The 20,236-nt window shown below is 45.1% G+C and overlaps 1 protein-coding gene across 2 annotated transcripts in view; it reads right to left on the reverse strand.

Moving 5' to 3' along the window:
- Positions 1-20,236, reverse strand: part of CPXM2 (carboxypeptidase X, M14 family member 2) — a 147,600-nt gene that overhangs the window by 14,059 nt on the left and 113,305 nt on the right. For both annotated transcript variants that reach the window (XM_003816302.4, XM_034931651.4), the window contains exons 8-11: positions 12,843-12,966; positions 10,449-10,645; positions 8,927-9,106; positions 3,833-4,130 (exon numbers count right to left, since the gene is read on the reverse strand). In XM_003816302.4, the coding sequence (XP_003816350.1) occupies positions 3,833-4,130; positions 8,927-9,106; positions 10,449-10,645; positions 12,843-12,966 (799 nt within the window). The remainder of the gene's footprint in view (positions 1-3,832; positions 4,131-8,926; positions 9,107-10,448; positions 10,646-12,842; positions 12,967-20,236) is intronic.

The following is a 20,236-nucleotide window of genomic DNA, read 5'->3' on the forward strand; positions in this document are numbered from 1 at the left end:
TAATAGAGCATCGCTGCTTGGGGACTCGTAGGCAAACCCACTCTCCCAGTATGCCTGAAAGCAGACAAGCCTTCTGCCTCCTGGCATGACAACAGCAGGACAGGAAGCCCCAGCCTAATGTGTAGTCGGTGTCTGGACTCATTTCCTAGGGCCGCTGTTATAATACAAATTACCACCAAATGGTTGACTTAAAGCAACAGAAATTTATTCTCTCAAAGTCTCAGAGGCCAGAAGTCTGAAATCAAGGTGTCTGTGGTCCCTCCAAAACCTCTAGAAGGGGGGGCCTCCTCTAGGGGAGGAGCCTTCCTTGACTCTTGCAGCTTCTGGGGGCTCCCTGGCATTCTTTGTCTTGAGGCCACATCACTCAGCTCTCTGCCTCTGTCTTCATACGGGCTTCTCTTCTTCTGTCTTGCTTCTGTCCCTTACAAGGACACTTCCCACTGATCTTAAGGCCCATCCAGGTAACACAGGGTGACCCCATCTGGAGACCTTGAATATAATGATACCTGCCAAAACTCGTTTTCCAAATAAGCTAACATTCCCAGGTGTGGGGTTTTAGAAAGCAGACATTATCTTCTGGGGAGGCCACCAACCCGCCCACTATACTATTCAACATTTGTGAAATAAATCAATGAGTGTTTGATGGTATGAAGTACCAGTGGCTTCCTTCCCAGCATTTCTGTTTTTGAACAGGATGATGATTAGCAAGCTGCACTCTGCATGACTTACCCAGTAGAAGGCCCCTCTGACCACCCTCCCTGGGCTCTAGGGTCAGGGTCACAGAAAGCAGGAGTGTTCTGTGCCTTGGACAACTTTCCTTCATTCTCACTTAGTGCACCAGAAGGAACCCTCTCCTGCGATGCTCAGTATCAAAACCATGGCTTTGGGGTGTCAAGAGCAACTCTATCAATCTGCTGCCTGGTCACTGAAGGCAGAGGCAAAATGGCATTAAGTATACAGCCACTCTCTACCCAATTCCAGATTCGAACCATTCACACGTCATCAGCAACAGGCCTCTGATCAAGCCTGTGATGAAACACAGCGTGTTTGTAGTGAGAGCAGTGGAATAAAAAGGGTGGGACAGAGCCAAGTCAATGGAAAATCCCTCACATGGGCCCCGGTCTCATTGAAGGAGATTGGTCAAAATTCCTTCGGTCAAACCTGCAGTATGGAATTACAGACAGTGCAAGAAGGCCAGGGGGCAACAAACCACCAGGGAGCACAGGTTTCGGCTTTCCGGGAGAGCTGAACACCTGTCTACAGAGAAAATGATTGTCACTTCCACCCTTTTAGTCCTCATTAGCACTGAAATAAATGCGATATTTAAACATTCTGGAGTGAGCCTGCCATTTTGCAATATGTGTCTTCAGAGCACAGGAAGCTTTAGAAGAACTGGCAAAATGAGAAACCAGAGGGAGGTGGAGAAGCTTGGGCCATGCTGCCTTGCTGCTGCCTGCCAGCCTTCCAGAGTGTATCGCCTTGCTGAGAATACGTGGCCAGAGAAGGGCTTCAAAAGCAAAATGCGACTTCCTGTCTGAAGTGTGTGAACAAGGGGCCATGACGTGCCCCAGACAGTTCTTCACAAGCCTTCGGCCCTAGCTGGGGTGGTGAGACATTCCTTTGTGTTCTCTCCCTGACTGGCATCCTTCTCTTGTCACCAGCTTCAGCAGGGAAGGCACAGCCGCATTCCTTACAGCTCTGTGCATCTGATGCTACCACGACACCTGCCTTCACCGTGGAGGAGAAGGTGCAGGGTTGCAGGAACAGGGAGGGTCACAGGAGTCTGGAGTGAAAGCACACACACTCCAAACAATGTGCATTTCAAAATGTATTGACCCTTGCTCTCAACTGGGCCACTCCCCATTAACTAGTGCCTGGCAGGGCACAGCTAATGAGTGAGAAAAAAAATGGAACAAAAAGGTGGAGAGGAGAGGGAGGGGGAGGAAAGGAAATTACAAGTCACATTTCATTAATCTACAAAGCAATGAATCTGCAGACTTCATCACACTGTCAGGAAGATGAATGATTAAAAAGGCTCAAGCTACCGCATGGCTCTGCCGTGAAGTCCCAGAAATAATGGAAAATATAATGGATAGAAAAAAAATCAAACGCTACCTATGTGATTGTGCGGCAGCCAACTTCGCAAAATGTTATAAGTGACCAACACTGGGGAATCCAGGTGTGCCCGTGCCCAATTTAGTCACAGCAGCCATAAAAAATAAACAGGTATTTTACTTAAAGCTTTTTGTAGGTGGGTTTTTAGGGCTAAAAACTTGAAAAGCAAGAATGTTTTTTGCCATTAGGAATTCTTCTTGATAGATAGAGATTTGCATTTTTTTTTATTTCATACAAGGTAAAACCATGATGGATTTAGATAAAATGCCTCCGCTTGGTCTGTAAAAGGCAAAAACGTCAAGCTTTCTGTACATGTTTTAAAATGGCCAGGGAAACAAGTATTTCTACTTTGTTTTTCTTTTCCCAAGGGTGGGAACATACTTGAAAAGTAGGTGAAGGCTGAGTTTCTAACAAAGTCAAATAATATTGATGCTTATCGGTACAGTGAAACCGACAATAAGGATGTGCTCATTTGAGGTTTCACAGCAGCCGTGTTACTGCAGAGGGGAGTCCGCAGGGGATGGGAACTTATCACGACTGTTTCTGTGAGCCACACGTCAAGCACATCCACATCTTCCACCTGCGTAATCCTCACAGCTTCCTAGAGGGAGCTGGTACTACCACCACCATCCTCCTCCTCCTCTTCATCATCATGCCCGTTTTTACAAATGAAAAAGTGCAAGGGTTCAGAGAGGTTAAGTAACTGGCCCTGCATCACACAGCAGGGCCAGTGATAGAGTGGGATTTGAACCCCCAGTCTGACATGAAAATATTTTGCAAATTCATCACTGTCTTGACCAACCCTCACAAAGGGAAGGAAACAAGCAAGAAGCATTATGCCTGGGGTCCTGCAGTCAATGCAGAGGGACTTCGGAAATGGGACATCCTCATCCCTCCTGGCTTAGGGAACAGCCCTGAGACAGGAAACAAAGTGCTTGTCCTGACATGTGGACCGCGGGGCCCTCTGGCTGCTGTAAGGGAATTTCTGAAGTCTCTCCTGGGAGCCTCTACAGTCCTGAGTGGATGCCAGGAGCAATACTTTGAATTCCCCATGCAGCACACAGTCGGCGTTGACTGCAGGCTGTGGGTATGAGTGTGACGGGCCATCCCGCTGGCCGCTGGAGGACAGCAGGTATGAATGGAACCGTCCTCACCACAGGTTCAGTCTGCAGCTCAGAGTCCCTTCACAGCTGAGCTTGGGATGGATGCCTGGCCCCCTCTGTGGGTTTACACACAGGACATCACCCAAGAACAGAATAGCTCTTACAGCTAAGATAAGAAAAACCTGGGCTCCAGCGCCAGCACCAGCATGCTCTCCACCCCTTCACTGGGTTGGGGTTTCTTTTTGTTGTTGTCCAATATTGCCATTAACTCCAATTTTACCCATCTCTAACCCTATCAAATCTGAATAGCTTGGAGGCTAAGCACAGGCCACGGAGTCAGAGACCCCAGCCCTGTGCCTTTCTTGCTGGAGCAGATCCCTTTGGGTCTCCAGCCCCAGTTACCTCCTTTGAGCACCGGAAAGTGAGACTGGGGCAAGGATGGAAGGAGAGCCTGAGTGTTGTGCTTAGGAAAGTGCTGGCAGGTCCTAAGTGCTCCACCGTGGCAGCCACCACTTAGTGACAACAGGACAGTAGTGACACCAGGAGGGCCAGGAGGAGACCCCTGCAGAGTCCTCCTGCGCCCGCAGCCCACTCTCCCCCAGAGGGAGGCTTACTTCCAGCGACGGTGTGCCAGGAGGCCCCATTGACAGTGCCCTCCTCCTTCTGGAAGTCCTCCGTGTGGCACACCCTCCTCCGGGCGTCCGTCATGAGGCGGTGTGTGGAGGCATAGGAGTAGGCCAGCCAGCGGAACACGTGGTCGTCGGGGGTGGGGGTGTGTTCCTGCGTCTTCCAGGGGGACCGCACCAGGTCGTAGGGGTACGCCACCACCAGCTCGCCGCCCTGCAGGTTGCCGCCCAGCACAAAAGGGATTTTTTCCATCCAGGCTATGACTGCTCTGGTCTCGGCAGCCACCTGTGAACATCCCAAATGGACGAGTAAAATGAGCAGGAAGTCATTTTATCTCCCCAGCTGTCAAACAGGAACATAGTCGAAAAAGCAGTGCTTTTGTGGAATAATCTTAGTAAAGTTCAGAATTTCAAAATCAATTCTGGGAAAATGTGAAGGAGACTTAGAAAGACTCATAAACCAATCAAAATGAACGGGCTTTGTTTGGATCTTGATTTAAACAACCTTGGGGAGGGGGGAATAACAGGGGAAATGTGAGCACTGACCAGATACTTGACAATATTAAGGAATATTTTATTTTGATATAATAACGGTAATGCCTTATGTTTGTAAAAGAGTGCCTTTATTTTTTAGAGATACCTACTGAAATCTTTACAAAGGAAATGCTATGATGCCTGGGTTTAGCTTCAGTAATCTGGGGTAGGAGGAGAAAGAGAGGGAATAGGTGGATGAAACAGGAACTGGTCAAGTGTCAGAGCTGAGATGGGTCCATGGCGATCCTGGGCAGCTTCCTCCCTAATTCTGCATGTTTGACATCGTTTAACAATGAAATTCAAGAAAAAAAGAAAACGATGTTAAAAGCTAAAATTTAAAGTTTGATATGGTCAAACATTGATCAGTGAAACAAGTATTTGTCATAAATTGCTAATCCCTGTGAAGATAATCTCAGTAAGATCAAATCGACAATGACAAAGAAGATATTGGAAATCATTTCACCATGCAGTATAGAAAACTGAGTAAGGGATGAAATGGACTTGGGATTCATTAAGTGTTGCTGTTTTTGTTTAAACACATCGGGGGCCCTGGATTGGACCAATGAGAGAGCTTAATTCATTGCACAGCATCACTGTTGGTCTGTGCTTGGTCCCCCTCTGGTTTTATTTATTTATTTATTTATTTCAGACGGAGTCTTGCTCTGTGGCTAGGCTGGAGTGCAGTGGCGCGATCTTGGCTCACTGCAACCTCCGCCTCCTGGGTTCAGGCAACTCCCCTACCTCAGCCTCCTGACTAGCTGGGACTCCAGGTGCACACCACCACGCCTGGCTAATATTTTGTATTGCAGTAGAGATGGGTTTTCACCATGTTGGCCAGGATGGTCTCGATCTCCTGACCTCGTGATCTGCCCACCTCAGCCTCCCAAAGTGCTGGGATTCCCTTCTGTTATTTATTTCAATATGGAAAACACCTGTTAACCCACCATCCAACCACAGACCTCACTAACAATTTCTGTTGTGTGTGCCTACACCATCCTACCTATCCACCCTCCTGCCTCCCACTCGGAGGCACCCACTGTATCCTAAGTGATGTGATTCTCATTCTGTCTCTTTTGTTTTATCCCATATGTGTATACCTCAAAATATATCGTTTGGTTTTACTTGCTTTTGATCTAAAAAAAAAAGGCGGGGGCAGAGGGGCGCAACTATACTGCTGGTTGCCTTCTGCAATTTCTTTTTTCCTCCCACTTAGTTTTGTGGTTCCCAGATTCATCCTATTGTTGAATAAAGCTATTTCCAGGCTTTTTTCACTTCAATATGGCGATCTCATTTAATGTGTTAATACCTATTCTTAGATGACGGGCACTGGTAATTTTCAATCTTTTGCTATAACGAACAGTGTTGCTTTGAACTTTCTTTTACTGTCTTCTGGTACATATGTGTTGGAATTTATCTTGCACATATCACCAGAAGTGAAATTGCAGAGGCATAGGATATAGAAATATTCTACTTTACAAGATAATCAAGTTACTTTCCAAAATCATTATGCCAGTGTATACTCACCCGCAATGTATAAGAAATCTACTGTCCCGTATTCCCTCCCACACTGGGGGCTTTTTACTTTTGCCAAACAATGGACATATAATGTTCTCTCATCTGCGTTTCCTTAGTACTAGTGAGGTAGAACATCTTGTCATGTTTATTAACTCTGTTTCCTCCTCTCTTACCTTTTGTCCATTTTTCTACTGTATTGTTCATATTTTTATTATTTGTTATTCTTCAGCTTTTAAATTTTCAACTTTCTCAGTTATATAATTTATAAATAACTCCTCCCAATTTGTAGCTTGTCACAGTTTTTCAAATCTTTTGATGAACAGGCTTTCTTATCTCCATGTAGTCGAATTTACTAATCTTTTATGATTAATGCCATTTGTATCTTACCTAAAATAGCCTTCCTTACACTAAAAGCTATATTCAAAATTTGGTGAGATAGTACTGTGAATAATTGTTAAATTTTGTCAAACACACCTTTCTATAGACAAATCACTTCATATTATTTCTTTGTTTCCTATCATTTCATTGATTTTTGCCCTTGCTTTTTATCTATTTTATGTATTTTAATTTTTTTTTTGAGACAGGGTCTCACTCTGTTGCCCAGGGTGGAGTGCAGTGGCACAATCTCAGCTCACTGCAACCTCCACCTCCCAGGTTAAAGCGATCCTCCTACCTCAGCCTCCCAAGTAGTTGGGACCACAGTTGTGCACCACCATGCCTGGCTAATTTTTGTATTTTTAGTAGAGACAGGATTTCACCATGTTGGCCATGCTAGTCTTGAACTCCTGATCTCAAGTGATCTGCCTGTCTAAGCCTCCCAATGCCCTTGTTTTTAAATTAATCTCCCTTACTTTGGGTTTCTTCTGTTATTAATTAATTTATTTATTTGCTAACTTCTTAAGTTAACTTTCAGCCTTCTTTTGCAATGTAATAACTTAAAGTTATAAATTTCCCTAAAGCACTATTCTTTGCTGTAATCCACAAATTTTCATATGCAATATTTTCATTATTATTCAGTTCTAATTATTTTTTAGTCGCCAGTATTTTTTTCTTTGACTTATTCTTTAGAAGTTTTTTATTTTCTAAATACATGATGAGGTTTTCATTAATCTTATTACAACCTTCCAGTTTAATTGTATGGTGGTGAGACAAGGTCTGTCTGACACCTATTCTCTGAAATTTGTTGAGCTTTCCCTTATAAGCCCAGTTTATCATCAATTTTTTAAAATGCTACAGGATTATTGAGAAGAATATTCTCTAATCATTGGTTATAGAATTCTTATACGTACCTTATGTCAAACCTGCTAGCCTTGTTATTCAAATCTTTATCTTTGCTGATTTCTTATCTATCTAATCTATCCACAATTGAGAAAAGTTTTGGTGATGATAGAATTGTGTAATTCTCCTTGTAGTTCTAGACAACAAGCTCAAATAACTAAATTCTAGTCTAAAAGCAAAGACTGAACATCCAGAGACTCTGTACAGTTGTGCTAAAAGGATTACTTAGTTCTTATAGCCTAGTGGCTAAGAAAGTTGGCAACCAAATTCCAATTTTGGTCTAAGTGTTCCCAAAGTATAACACAGCTTGAATTCTCAACTTTGCCAGGTGTCATTGGGATGTTAGGTGGAAAAACAAACAAATGAACAAAAAACAACTAAAACAGGTTCTGTGGGAAACATGAGAGCAGATTTAGAAGATGGAAGACTCAGGGGCCTCCTTAGTCTCCTGCCCGCATCAGCACCCTTGGGCATCCTAACTGAACCAAGTGGCATTGCCGCCGTCTGTCTTCATCACCCTACTGCTCACTTCTGGAGGGCCTGGATGACCCTGTACTGTGAGTTACTAAAGGAGCCCACCCTGCTGCTCCTCCTCCAGCACGTGGCACCCACATGTGCTGTGCTGGGGGCTGGAATGCCAAGGGAGAGCAGCTGTCCTCTCTCCAGCTCCCTTGAATCCCCAGTAGAAGTCCGATCTTTTGTTGTTGTTGTTTGTTTGTTTTGAGCTTGCAATATGCTTGTCTAAAATATAGCATTTCCCAGCCTTCCTTGCAGTGGTTGATACCACGTGCAACTGAATTCTGGCAGGTGAGAGTTAAGCAGAAGTATTATGTAGAACCGCTTACAGGAAATTGAATTATCTGAGAGAAAACTTTTTCTTTTCCCCAAGCCCTTTCTCTCCTGTTCCTTCAGAGACATGACAGCTGGAGCACCAGCTGCCACCCTGGATTATGACCTTGAAGATGAGTGTCACATGCTGACATGGCAGAGACAGAGAGAGAGAGATGAATCCTGGGTTCCTGATGATTACCAGGTTTCTACTTGGCACGCCCTTGGCTGGCTTCCAGGGTACTTTTATGTGAAGAAAGAAAGAAACTTTTACCTTGTTAAGGCACTATTTTGATTTTTCTGTTGCTGCAGTTGAACCTAACACTAACTTATATATCAACAAAGGTAGAACTCTTGAAGGGTGTTTAAGATCAAAGAATCAGAGTAAGGAGCTCAACTATGATGACCAGGAAAGACAATAAGAGGTATGGGAGAATTATTTCTTCTACAACATACTCTTTGTAAAACAAGACCTAAGAAATCTGGGGAAATATTTCTCATCTAATTTCATTTTTCTTTCCAAAGAAACACCACATGTAGTAAACCCAAGGGAATGTACTAAAATAAAAAATAAGATATATTAAGCAATCAGTGAGGGCTAAGGATAATTTCTTAGTAATATAACCGACAGTGAGAAAGATAATAAAGGTAGTAACAAACATGTGCAATTCAGGGGAGATTGTTTTGGTTTTGAAGCTCCATGTGCTTGTTAAGAAATACAATTAGATGATTTCTCCTCTATGAAGAATCTCCCCAAATATCCACCTAAAAGGTAGTTATTATCTAGCATACTTCTCTGCTTTTGGAGAAAACATGAAAGAAAAAAACAGTTTTGTCTCTTTCTTAAATGTGCTATCCTCTGCAAATACCAATGGAGGTTAAGCCTTGCCTTTGGCTGCTTTACAGATGACGGGTATTTTGACTCACCGTGGCATTTTCCGACAGAAACCACTCAGGGATTGCAATATAGTGATTGGGAACTTTCCTGGGGACATTCTGTCGATCCTCTGCCTCCCAGAGCAGCGTGTTTAAATCAGGAAAGTTGTTGTTGATGTCAATTCCATCGTGGGTCCAGCGTCCCAGGGACCAGCCTCCCAGCTCCGAGCCCTGGAGACAAGTGAGAGTGTGAAGAATGCACAGGCTGCAGGACAACGCGGACCCTCTACCATACAAGATGCATCTGTCTCCACTTCCCCTTGGGGAATGTCTCTAAGCCTCTAGATGCCCTTTGACCCAAAGATGGCATCTAAAGGAGAATATTGAAAAACTTCCTATTAATATTTGGTGGGTGATAGATAGTTCAGCCAAATTACTCCAAAGAGGGAATGCAGAGAACCACCCCTGCCACATGGAAGTGCTTAAAAAGCATTAGGTTCTTTTTCCACCCCTACCTTCCTCTCTTCTATACTGGCCAGGTGAACCTCTGAGTAGCAATGAACTCATCAATGGCCACCACAGTAATGCATTCTCCCTGCCTGCCCATGATTCTGGCTCACTATTTAGCAATGCAAATTCCTAACTGACTATATCTGCACCAATAAATGTGACCACATTTCTATACTGTAAAGCTTGCATTTGATAGGTACCCTTGTTTTAATATAATTTTCCATTGTATTCCCAGGTATTGAGATATATCACTGTCAATACACAACACAACATAATACTAACTATATGTTCTCTTTATACATAATTCTGTACATATGCATATTCTATGCACACCTATAACCTATATACATTCTATATCATAATTGGAACACAAAATATAAAGAACATATCAGAATAATAAAACAACTATCCTCAGAAGACTGATGAGAAGATTAAAGGTAATAATCAAGGCTAACACATGCCATGATTAAGTGCTTAGCCAACATAAAGTGTTACTATTGGATTCCATTATCATTGTGTATATAGCAATATTGCTGCTCATCTTCACGTCCTCCAGTTGGTCGGCATGTCCACCTCTCAAGGCCACCATCATTCTCAATGCCTGCTTTGCACCTTTCATAAACCTTGTAGGCTTCCCTGCCTCAGCAGACACTCAAAAATGAAACTCGTGTGGCCAGGCACGGTGGCTTACACCTGTAATCCCAGCACTTTGGGAGGCCAAGGTTGGTGGATTACCTTAGGTCACGAGTTTGAGACCAGCCTGGCCAACCTCCTCTCTACTAAAAATACAAAAATTAGCTGGGCATGGTGGCTGGCGGCCGTAATCCCAGCTACTTAGGAGGCTGAGGCAAATCGCCTGAATCCAGGAGGCAGAGGTTGCAGTGAGCGGAGATCACGCCACTGTACTCCAGCCTGGGCAACAGAGGGAGACTCCGACTCAAAAAATAAATAAACAAATAAAGCTCAGAAAGTGGAATTTTGCATAACCCTAGGGCCAGACATACTCTGGAGCTGGGGCCTCGCTGCCCATGTCCTATTGGGTGAGATGGGCCAGGGCCATTACCCCTTCGTAGGCCTTCTCGTAGCCATCGGGGTTGAGGGAGGGGAGGACGTGAATCCGCGTCTCCTCCACCAGGTGGACGATGCGCGCATTCCGGGCCAAGTACTCCTGACACACGAACTGCACCAGCAGCAGCAGCAGCTCCCGGCCCAGCACCTCATTGCCGTGGGCCCCCGCGATGTAGTGGAACTCGGGCTCACCTTTACTCAAAGACAGAGAGAAGCACAGGTTCATGTTGAAACACTTAGGGCCAAACGGTGCTTGTCACATTGTGTTGGGGGGAAAGTCTTGAATAATATAAGCTTACCGTTTTTGACCTATTTGTTCTTTCAAACAAACCTCTAAAATGACATCAGGACAACTGTCTTATTCCCAGACAGTCAGGTATGTAAGAAAATGTGTAGAAAAATCTGACATGACACCTGTCACAGGGGAATAATGTCCATTTTTACGTACCAAGAACAGATCAAATAACATAGTGCTTAGGGCTTAACATTCACAAGTTGAGCACAAGCCGTAGCAATCAGTGCCTCTCTTTTGGGAGGCAATTATTTTTCTTAAAATAACTTCCTATTAAGTTTAACAAAGACAAATGAATATAAGCAGAGAATAGTCCATCAGGGCAAATCAGCAGTGACACAGTGTAAAGTGGGCTTTCTTTAGGTATTTTCTCTTTCAAAGCTCAGCTTTTAAAATCTCAGGGTGCTATGGTTTAATGTATGTGTCCCCCCAGAATTCATATCCTGGAAGTTAAGATCAAATGTGAGTATTAAGAGGAGGGGCCAGCCGGGCGCAGCGGCTCACACCTATAATGCCAGCACTTTGGGAGATGGCTCCAGTGCAGGAGTTCAAGACCAGCCTGGGCAACATGGCAAAACCCTAACTCTAAAAAATAAAAAATAAAAAAAATTAGCAGGGCATGGTGATGCACACCTGTAATCCCAGCTTCTCAGGAGGCTGAGGTGGGAGGATTGCTTGAGCTCAAAAGGTGGAGGTTGTAATGAGCCAAGATTGTGCCACTGTACTCTAGCCTGGGAGACGGAATGAGACCCTGTCTCAAAAAGAGAAAAAAAATAAAAGAGGTGGTGCCTTCAAGAGGTGATGAAAAGATAACTCCTCTTATAAAAGGGCTCCAGAGAACTAGCCAGGCACTTTTGACCTTCTGCTCCTGCCATGTAAGACAAGAAGGGGTCTTAAGAGGAACAGCCCTCACCAGGCACTGAATCTGCCCGTGCCTTGACCTTGGACTTCCCAGCTTCCCGAACTGTGAGCAATAAAGTTCTGTTGTTTAGAAATTTCCCAACCTCTGATATTTTGTTACAGCAGTCAGAAAGGACAAGGGCCTGGTATTTATCAGTGCTGGGCTCGAGCTGACAACACATCTCCTTCCCTCATTGGCAAAGCTACTGCTTTTGAGGAAATGTGATTTTACCAGCAGATAAAGTTTTTACCATTTAAAATAAACTCCTGCTGGGTGTGGTGCCTCACTCCTGTAATCCCAGCACTTTGGGAGGCCAAGGCAGGTGGATCACCTGAGGTTGGGGGTTCAAGACCAGCCTGACCAACATGGAGAAACGCTGTCTCTACTAAAAATACAAAAATTAGCTGGGTATGGTGGTACATGCCTGTAATCCCAGCTACTCAGGAGGCTGAGGCAGGAGAATTGCTTGAACCCAGAAGGCAGAGGTTTCCATGAGCCGAGATTGTGCCATTGCACTCCAGCCTGGGCAACAAGAGCAAAACTCCATCTCAAAAAAAAACCAAACAAACAAAAAAAACAAAACAAACAAACCAAAAAAACCACTTCCAGAGAGGAACTCCTGAGACCCTGATGAATGTTAAAGTAAATCAGCCAAATCTTTGCACCTAAATATCAGCAGATTTCTAAACAGCTCCCAGATTTACCAAAAAGAAAAACAGAGAAGCCCATCTGACCTATACAGGTGCAGGCTGGGGAGTGACTGAATGGGAAATGTCTGAAAACAGGAAATATCTAAAAATATAATTGAATTTTTTTAAGAATGGGGAGAAGCTCCTCTAATATGAGCCATTAATGATCAGGGAATCCTGAAGGAGGAGGAAATTCTGTCCTGCCCACCTCAGCCACTTTCTTCTTTGGCTATTGTGATTGGTCTCAGAGGTGGACCTCAGAGAATGAAATATGCTCCATTTGGAGAAAAGATGGGTATTTCCAGTGTAAATAATTCTACAGTCCATATCATAAGATGAGTGGTTCACAGAGCCAACATGGGCAAAATCTGTCTACGTGAGACAGCAGTGGTGTGGACAGCTGGATGCCCTGTGGCATGAATCTTCTCATAGGGTGAACAGTCTCCTAACTGTTTACATGAGTACCAAAGATGAAGGGGCCAAGCATCCCAGAGGGGCCCTTCTCACCAACTTCATGCTCCCCAGGGTGATCTGAGATCTCCACAGCATACAGTTTCAGGCCCTGGTGGCTTTTTCCAATGTTGTAAATTCTGGTGATATTGGGACACATTTCATTCACAACTTTCATCAACTGAAAAACAAGGTGAATCAAAAACTCTAAGCATTGATGACGATGCACTAAAAGGACAGAGCTCCCAAGAAGACGGACACCTCTTGCTTTCCTCCACAGCCTCCCAAGCGCCCCCACATTCTGCACACCCCAGCTGCTATCGCCTCTGCCCAGAACACTCTCCTTATATCCCTCTGCCCTGGAAAGTGCCTACTTTCCTTCCAGCACCCGCTCTGTCATCGCCCCCCTAGGAGGAAACTCCTGGCCATTGCCCCCACCCGGTCCTGTACTTTCCACACCCCTTGGTTGTGGCTATCACTTCCTGTTATCCTCCAAATGTTATGTCTCTCAAAATCCATAGGTTGAAACCTAATCCCCAATGCATGAATTGCTAGGCCCTCTAGGAGGTGATTAGTGTCCTTACGAAAGAGGCCCAAAGGAGCTTGTTTGCCCATCTGCCATGGGAGGATGCAGCACGATGACGGCCCTGTGAACCAGAGAGTGAGCCCTCACCAGACCCTAGATCTGCCAGTAACTTGATCTTGGACATTCCCACCTCTAGAACTCTGAATAGATTTCTGTTATTTATAAGCTACTCAGGTTACAATATTTTAGCATGAATGGACTGAGATACTTGCTGATAGGGTTTGGCTGTGTTCCCACCCAAAACTCATCTTGAATTATAGTTCCCATAATCCCCACATGTCATGAAAGGGATCGGGTGGGAGGTAATTGAATCATGGGGGTGGTTTCCCTCATGCTGTTCTTCTGATAGTGAGTTCTCACAACATCTGATGGTTTTATTAAGGGGCTTCCCCCTTCACTCAGCACTCATTCTGTCTCCTGATGCCCTGTGAAGAGGTGCCTTCCGCCATTATTGTAAGTTTCCTGAGGCCTTATCAGCCATGCAGAATTCTGAGTCAATTAAAACTCTTTTCTTTATAAATTACCCAGTCTCATGTATTTCTTCATAGCAGCATGAGAATGAAGGAATACACCTTCCTTAGTTGTGACTATCACCTCTCTGGTTGTGGCTATCACATACTTGGTTGTGATTATCAACTCCCTGGTTATGGTGACATCTTCCCTGGTTGTGGCTATCACCTCCCTGGTTGTGGTTATTACCTCTTTGGTTGTGATCATCACCTCCTTCGTTGTGGTTATCACTTCCCTGGTTGTGGTTATCACCTCCCTGGTTGTGGTTATCACCTCCATTGCTATAGCTATTGCTACCCTGGTTGTGGTTCTCACCTTCACTGTTGTGGTTCTCACCTCCCTGGTTGTAGTCACCACCTCCCTGGTCATGGTTATCACTCCCCCGGTTGCAGTTATCACCTCCCTGGGTGTGGTTATCACCTCTCTGGTTGTGATCATCACCTGCCTTGTTCTGGTTATCACTCCCCTGGGTGTAGTTATCACCTCCCTGGGTGTAGTTGTCACCTCCCTAGTCATGGTTATCACTCCCCTGGTTGCAGTTATCACTCCCCTGGGTGTAGTTACCACCTCCCTGGTTGTGGTCATCACCTCCCTGGTCATGGTTATCACTTCCCTTACTGTGATCATTACCTCCCTCTTTGTGGTCATCACTCCCCTGGTCATGGTTATCACTTTCCTGATTGTGGTTAACACCTCTCTGGTTGTGGTTCTTATCACTCTTATTGTGTCACCACCTCCCTCATTGTGGTTATCAGCTCTCTGGTTGTGGTTATCACCTTCCTGGTTGTGGCTATCACCTCCCTGGTTGTGGTTATCACCTCCCTGGTTGTGGTTATCACCTCTCTGGTTGTGGTCATCCCTCCTTCATTGTGGTTATCACTCCCCTGGGTGTGGTCCTCATTCCCCTGGTTGTGGTTCTCACCTCCCTGGTTGTGGTTCTTACCTCTCTTGTTTGTGGTCACCACCTCCCGTGTTGTGGTTCTCACCTCTCTGATTGTGAGCATCACCTCCCTCTTTGTGGTCATCATTCCCCTGGTTGTGGTTATCACTTCCCTGATTGTGGTTATTACCTCTCTGGTTGTGGTTCTTATCGCTGTTATTGTGGTCACCCCCTCCCTCATTGTGGTTATCAGCTCCCTGGTTGTGGTTATTGCCTCCCTGGTTGTGGTTTTTATCTCTCTCATTGTGGTCATCAGGTCCCTCATCGTGGTTATCACCTCCCTGGTTGTGGTCATCATCACCTCCCTCATTGTGGTTACCACTTCCCTGGTTGTGGTTATCACCTCCCTCATTGTGGTTATCACTTCCCTGGTTGTGGTTATCACCTCCCTGGTTGTGGTCATCACCTCCCTCATTGTGGTTATCACTTCCCTGGTCATGGTTATCACCTCCCTGGTTGTGGTCATCACCTCCCTCATTGTGGTCATCATTCCCCTGGTTGTGGTTATCACTTCCTTTGTTGTGGATCTCACTTCCCTGGTTGTGGTTCTCACCTCCCTCCGTGGTGGTGATTACTTTTCTCACTGTGATTTCCTGCTTCTTTATTGCCCACTCACTACACTGCAGATCATTGAGGAGACAGACTCAGCCTTTTATCTTTTATGCCTGACCAAATACATGTATCTTAATATCAACTTTTTCTCATAATTTAATGAGCATCTACATTGTTGGGTTGAGCAAATACACACTGCTCCTTCCCTCCTGGAGCTTGCAGCACACAGCCAATAAGAGGCATGCAATGACCCAGTTCATTGCCACTAAGTCAGGAGAGCATTGGGTCACCATGACAACAGGAATCATGGGGTTAAATGGTAGGAAAAGCAGGCTTCAGCAAGGAAGTGAAATAAATGCATGCTGTTTTCTGAATTTTGCCTTTTTAGTCAGCTCAACACACTGATAGCTGAGGTCTGGGAAAATGAGACCAGGGGCCAAAGGAGGTACCAAGGGCTCTGCAAGTCACAGGAGAAAAGGCTACCCTAAAGGTCAAAGGCCAGAGACACCCTGTCCCTAGAGGCTGCCTTGCCTCACGTCACTGAACGAGTATCTGTGAGTTCACTGCAAGTAGCTGTGATTTGCTAGGCTAAATTTGTTTATCAATACCCAAGTGAAAGAAGATCTGATTCAAAGGGCATCTCTTTTTTGAGCCAGGCACCAGACCATGCAGTAAGGGCCAGAGGGTTCCAGGGACAATTTCATGACAGTGTGTTAAAGACCAGGAAGGACGCCCAGGTGCTGCAGAAACACACAGGAAGGCCATCCTGGTCAGGGTGGCCGGTGGGCAGGTGCCGTTAGGGAGGCCCGTGGCCTTCTGAAAGCTGAGCTGGAACTGAATTGATGCAGAACAGTGGAAGGGCATGGCCCACAGTGGGGTGGCGTGGAACTGAGTGCGTTCTAGCAAGCTGCCAAAAAATCGGATCAACCGAATTATCCATAAAATGTCCTTGTAAAGTGTAGATAAACAAATCTGTTGCAAATTTTATGGTGGGTTGAAATCTATTAGAACTGGAAAATTGGTATTATGTAAAATTTATGATACGTTGGAGTTATATGGCTGTGTGCTTCATATGCCTTTCATAACACAACATTCTGTAATGACTGGGAAGAGTGGTTTAATGAGCATCAAGGAGCGTTTCTAAAGGAGTGGGAAGATTTACTATAGCCTGGCTTTTATGACATGCCTATGAGAGGTGACAGGTGCAGCCTTGACTGGGAATTCAGGGCCTAACTCTCTTACTGCTCCAGGGGTTAAAACAGGCTTCCCTTTATGATAACTCACTTTATGTCACAATATTTAGGTGAGAGAAAGCTGGCTACAAGGACTCTTATTCCCAAGAATGCTACAACAGAAACCTATCATAAACGGAGAAGCAACATGCAAAGGACATGTAGCTTCTACAGCCATCACCATGAAGACAGACACTGCCAGGACAGCAGGGGGCCACATATGAATAGCACCATGTTTTAATAAAAGACACAGTAATAACGTCACCAATTGTGTTAACAAGAACAGGAACAATACGTTCCATTTCTCTACTAAGTCTCATCATCATGACTGGCAGGTAAAGTAGAGAAGGCAGAGGAGATTTTTCCCATTCCACAGACTTGGAGACTAAGGCCCACAAAGCCATCGAATAATTTACCCTGTGTCACCCAGCTGGGAGCAGGAGAAGCCAGGACTTTGGCCTTTCAGGGCTCTTCCCTTACCCCTATCTGACCATGAAGGTGTAGTAGAGAAATGAGAACCAGTGCATCTCTGCTGCTTGTTTTATTTGCTGCACACTGTGACCATTCTGATGGCCACAGCATACTTGCCATCTCCTTTGAGACCCCATATACTCGTCCCTGCTGATGCAGTCATTCTCAGCCAACAGCATCGACCTTAGCACATCCTAACTGGCAGGCAATTCACTGTCTTACATTGGGATCAGTAACTATCTCTACGGACATAAAGCCTGGTGGCTCATCATGAACTAGGCAATGAATGCAAGCATTCAGCCCAGGCTGGCTTCCTTCACTGTTACCCTAACCCCTTCCAATTAGCTGTGGGAGAAATGTGCTGTCAGTACTAGAGATCACGACCTTGACACTGGAAGAAGAAAAACATCACCTTCCCTTGAGATGCACACTTAGCCATGGCATGGGAAGATGGTTGGGCCACGAGTCATCAGAATGACCTCCTTATGTTCTACCCACTGTCACTGTACTTTCATATCAGCCACACTTTCCCACCGATGGCAAAGTATTGGTTAACAAAGTGCATGCCACTGTGCCATGGTGTCATAAGCATCTTTCCCACATGAGACCATGGGCCTTTGAAGAATCTTCTTCTCAGTGAAGTTTCTTTACAATTCTCTCTGCACGGTGGCCCTCTGCAATGCCAGGAAGCATCTCTCCAGTGGCTACCAGCACCATCAAAGACACGGGTGGTGGCCACTCTGCTCTTCTGAGCAAGGCAACCATGAACATCCCCAGGAATGAAGTTTTCCATTTAAACACAATTAATTCTTGTAAAGGAATACATTTCTTCTTGAAAGGGGTCAAAGATTTTTTTTGGAGTTTGCGTCTTTGTGGTAAATGTTTGAGTCTTGATGACTTCAGTCAGAGTAAGGAATAGAATTTTCACCATGGCCTTAGAACATGCATTCAAAAGGGATGACATCACCCCAAGGGACTGAAAACTGTGGCTAAAAAAGTCTTAGGTATTACAATGCTTTGTGGTCCCCCAAAGCTCAACCCTATCTGGCAAAATCCTATTTCTTAATATTTAATATAATGGAGGGAGAGTGAGTAAGAAAAGAAAAGAAGTCTGAAAAGTCTCCCTAGGTGGGTAGTAATGAAAAAGAATGTTGAGAAACACCATCTTAGAAAGTACCAGGGTTTGCAAGACTCTTGTTCTCTTCAAGACTCTGTTTTCCCAACTCTGAGATGGAAATAAACTTTGCATCCTAGTGTCTACTGAATCCCAGGCTCTGCTGCTTCACTCTCTACTGAAGGATATAGAATCAAGAGCCTCAATTTCTGGCAAAATATCAGAAGGAAATTTTTCATAAAGATGGTAAAATGTTATGCGCAGTGACACTTGTTGTGGCATGTTTCATACTTTGTCAGTATTCATTAAAAGTTATGAATTGGAAGATAATCCAAATGCTCCAGAGCAGGAAAGAAGCTGAGAAAAGTATGATGCATCCACTCACCAGAACATTCTGCAACCTCACAATCACAATTATGAAGACAGCATGGAAAATGGCTAATGATCCAATATTCGCTGAGAAACACAGGGCCAAGATGTAACTATCCTCTCATCAAAACCGTAGGAATTCTGTGAATACAGAAGTTCAAACACCGGATGGAAATGGGGAGAAAATGAAAACTGCCTTTTTTTTAGAGTAGTGGGTTTGTGGAGGATTTGTCTTTAGGCTTTTGGTTTGCATTTGATGCTGACACAATATTGTTTATCCAGTGAATGCAAGTTTTTGTTTTGTTTTGTTTGTTTGTCTTTTAAAGAGGAGAGTGGAGAAGAGGAAAGTTCTCTTCTGCCATCGTTCCTCATTTGTCTGAGAAACAGGCACCGCACCTGGCCCAATGGAAAGGAAATTCCAGAAGAAGGGAAGAGGGAAGGAATGGAGTTGGGTGTGTCTGGATCTAAAGGCTTGCTGCTCCGCCCTGGCTTCCTGTCCCCACAGGGTCAGGCTGAGTGTGGTGCAAGTGGGTGGGTCAGCCATGGTCCCCACAGCCTGATGTCCCCGGCCATCCTTAGTTGCCCTGGAAATCAATGTCATTAGATGGCTGCCTTCCAGCCTGTGTCTGCCTATGTTACTTTTTTCCACCCATATCACACTGTCTACATATGGGCCATCAGCCAGTACTTCCTGGGCATTTGGGACCTGACAACACTGTGCCCAAACCAAAGTAGGTCATTAACCTTGTCCTCAAAATCACTTCTTCCTTTTCTCCACAGAAGCACACCAGGCCTCTCTCTCTCCCCAACTCACTCCAACGGGTGACCTCCACTGGGCAGCCTGCCTCAGAAATGCCTCTCCTCTCATCCTTCTTCAGGCACAGAGGCCCGCCCTCCATACAACTTCCAGAAAGACAGCTCTGCCCACCTAAAGAACCTCCACAGACCCCTGCATCAGGACAAAAGCCTCTCCTGGCACTCAGGACCAGCCTCCTCCTAGCTGCCTGCAAATTGTCACAGAACACACCTGTCGGCTCTGACCCCATGCCTTCACTCTTGCTGTCCTCTCTGCTCAGAGCACCCTCCCACCACCCCTGCCTGCCAGTGCCAGCCATGCACATTGGATGACAGCTGACCCCCTCTGCAACCAAAACCTTCCAAACCATGGCCAAGCAGATGGCTCCCTTCTCTCTCCCATCCCCCATGACTGTAAGGACCTCAAATACACAGATTGATCAAGTGTACACTATGGATGATAAAATGACAGGGTCTCTTCCCTCATTGTCCCAAGTGAGGGAGACAAGCAATGTACATATAAACCAGCAATTAAGCAAGTATAAATTGCAACACACGCTATGAAGGTCCTCAGTATTTTCTTGGAATAATTCCCTTTCTCCGCCTTACAGTGTCAATGTCAGGACTTTCTCCTTCCTCTCCTCCTCCCTTCTCCACCCCAACCACCTGCAGCTCCCCACTGCCTGGAACTGTGCCTTGCAAGTCAGTGCTCTCTGCAAAAAAGTCTCCTCATTATCTTCCTCGTACAAGGCAATAAGGTTTTCTATTTTCACTTCTTGCTTCCTGCTTCTGTTTCTCATTTGTTTTTTGTTTGTTGTAAATGTCTCTTTCAATAGTAGGAAAAATGAACAAGTTTTTCCTGAGAGAGAAAGATTTCTACAG

The sequence above is a fragment of the Pan paniscus genome, chromosome 8 (assembly GCF_029289425.2).
Source record: "Pan paniscus chromosome 8, NHGRI_mPanPan1-v2.0_pri, whole genome shotgun sequence".
NCBI lineage: Eukaryota > Metazoa > Chordata > Mammalia > Primates > Hominidae > Pan > Pan paniscus.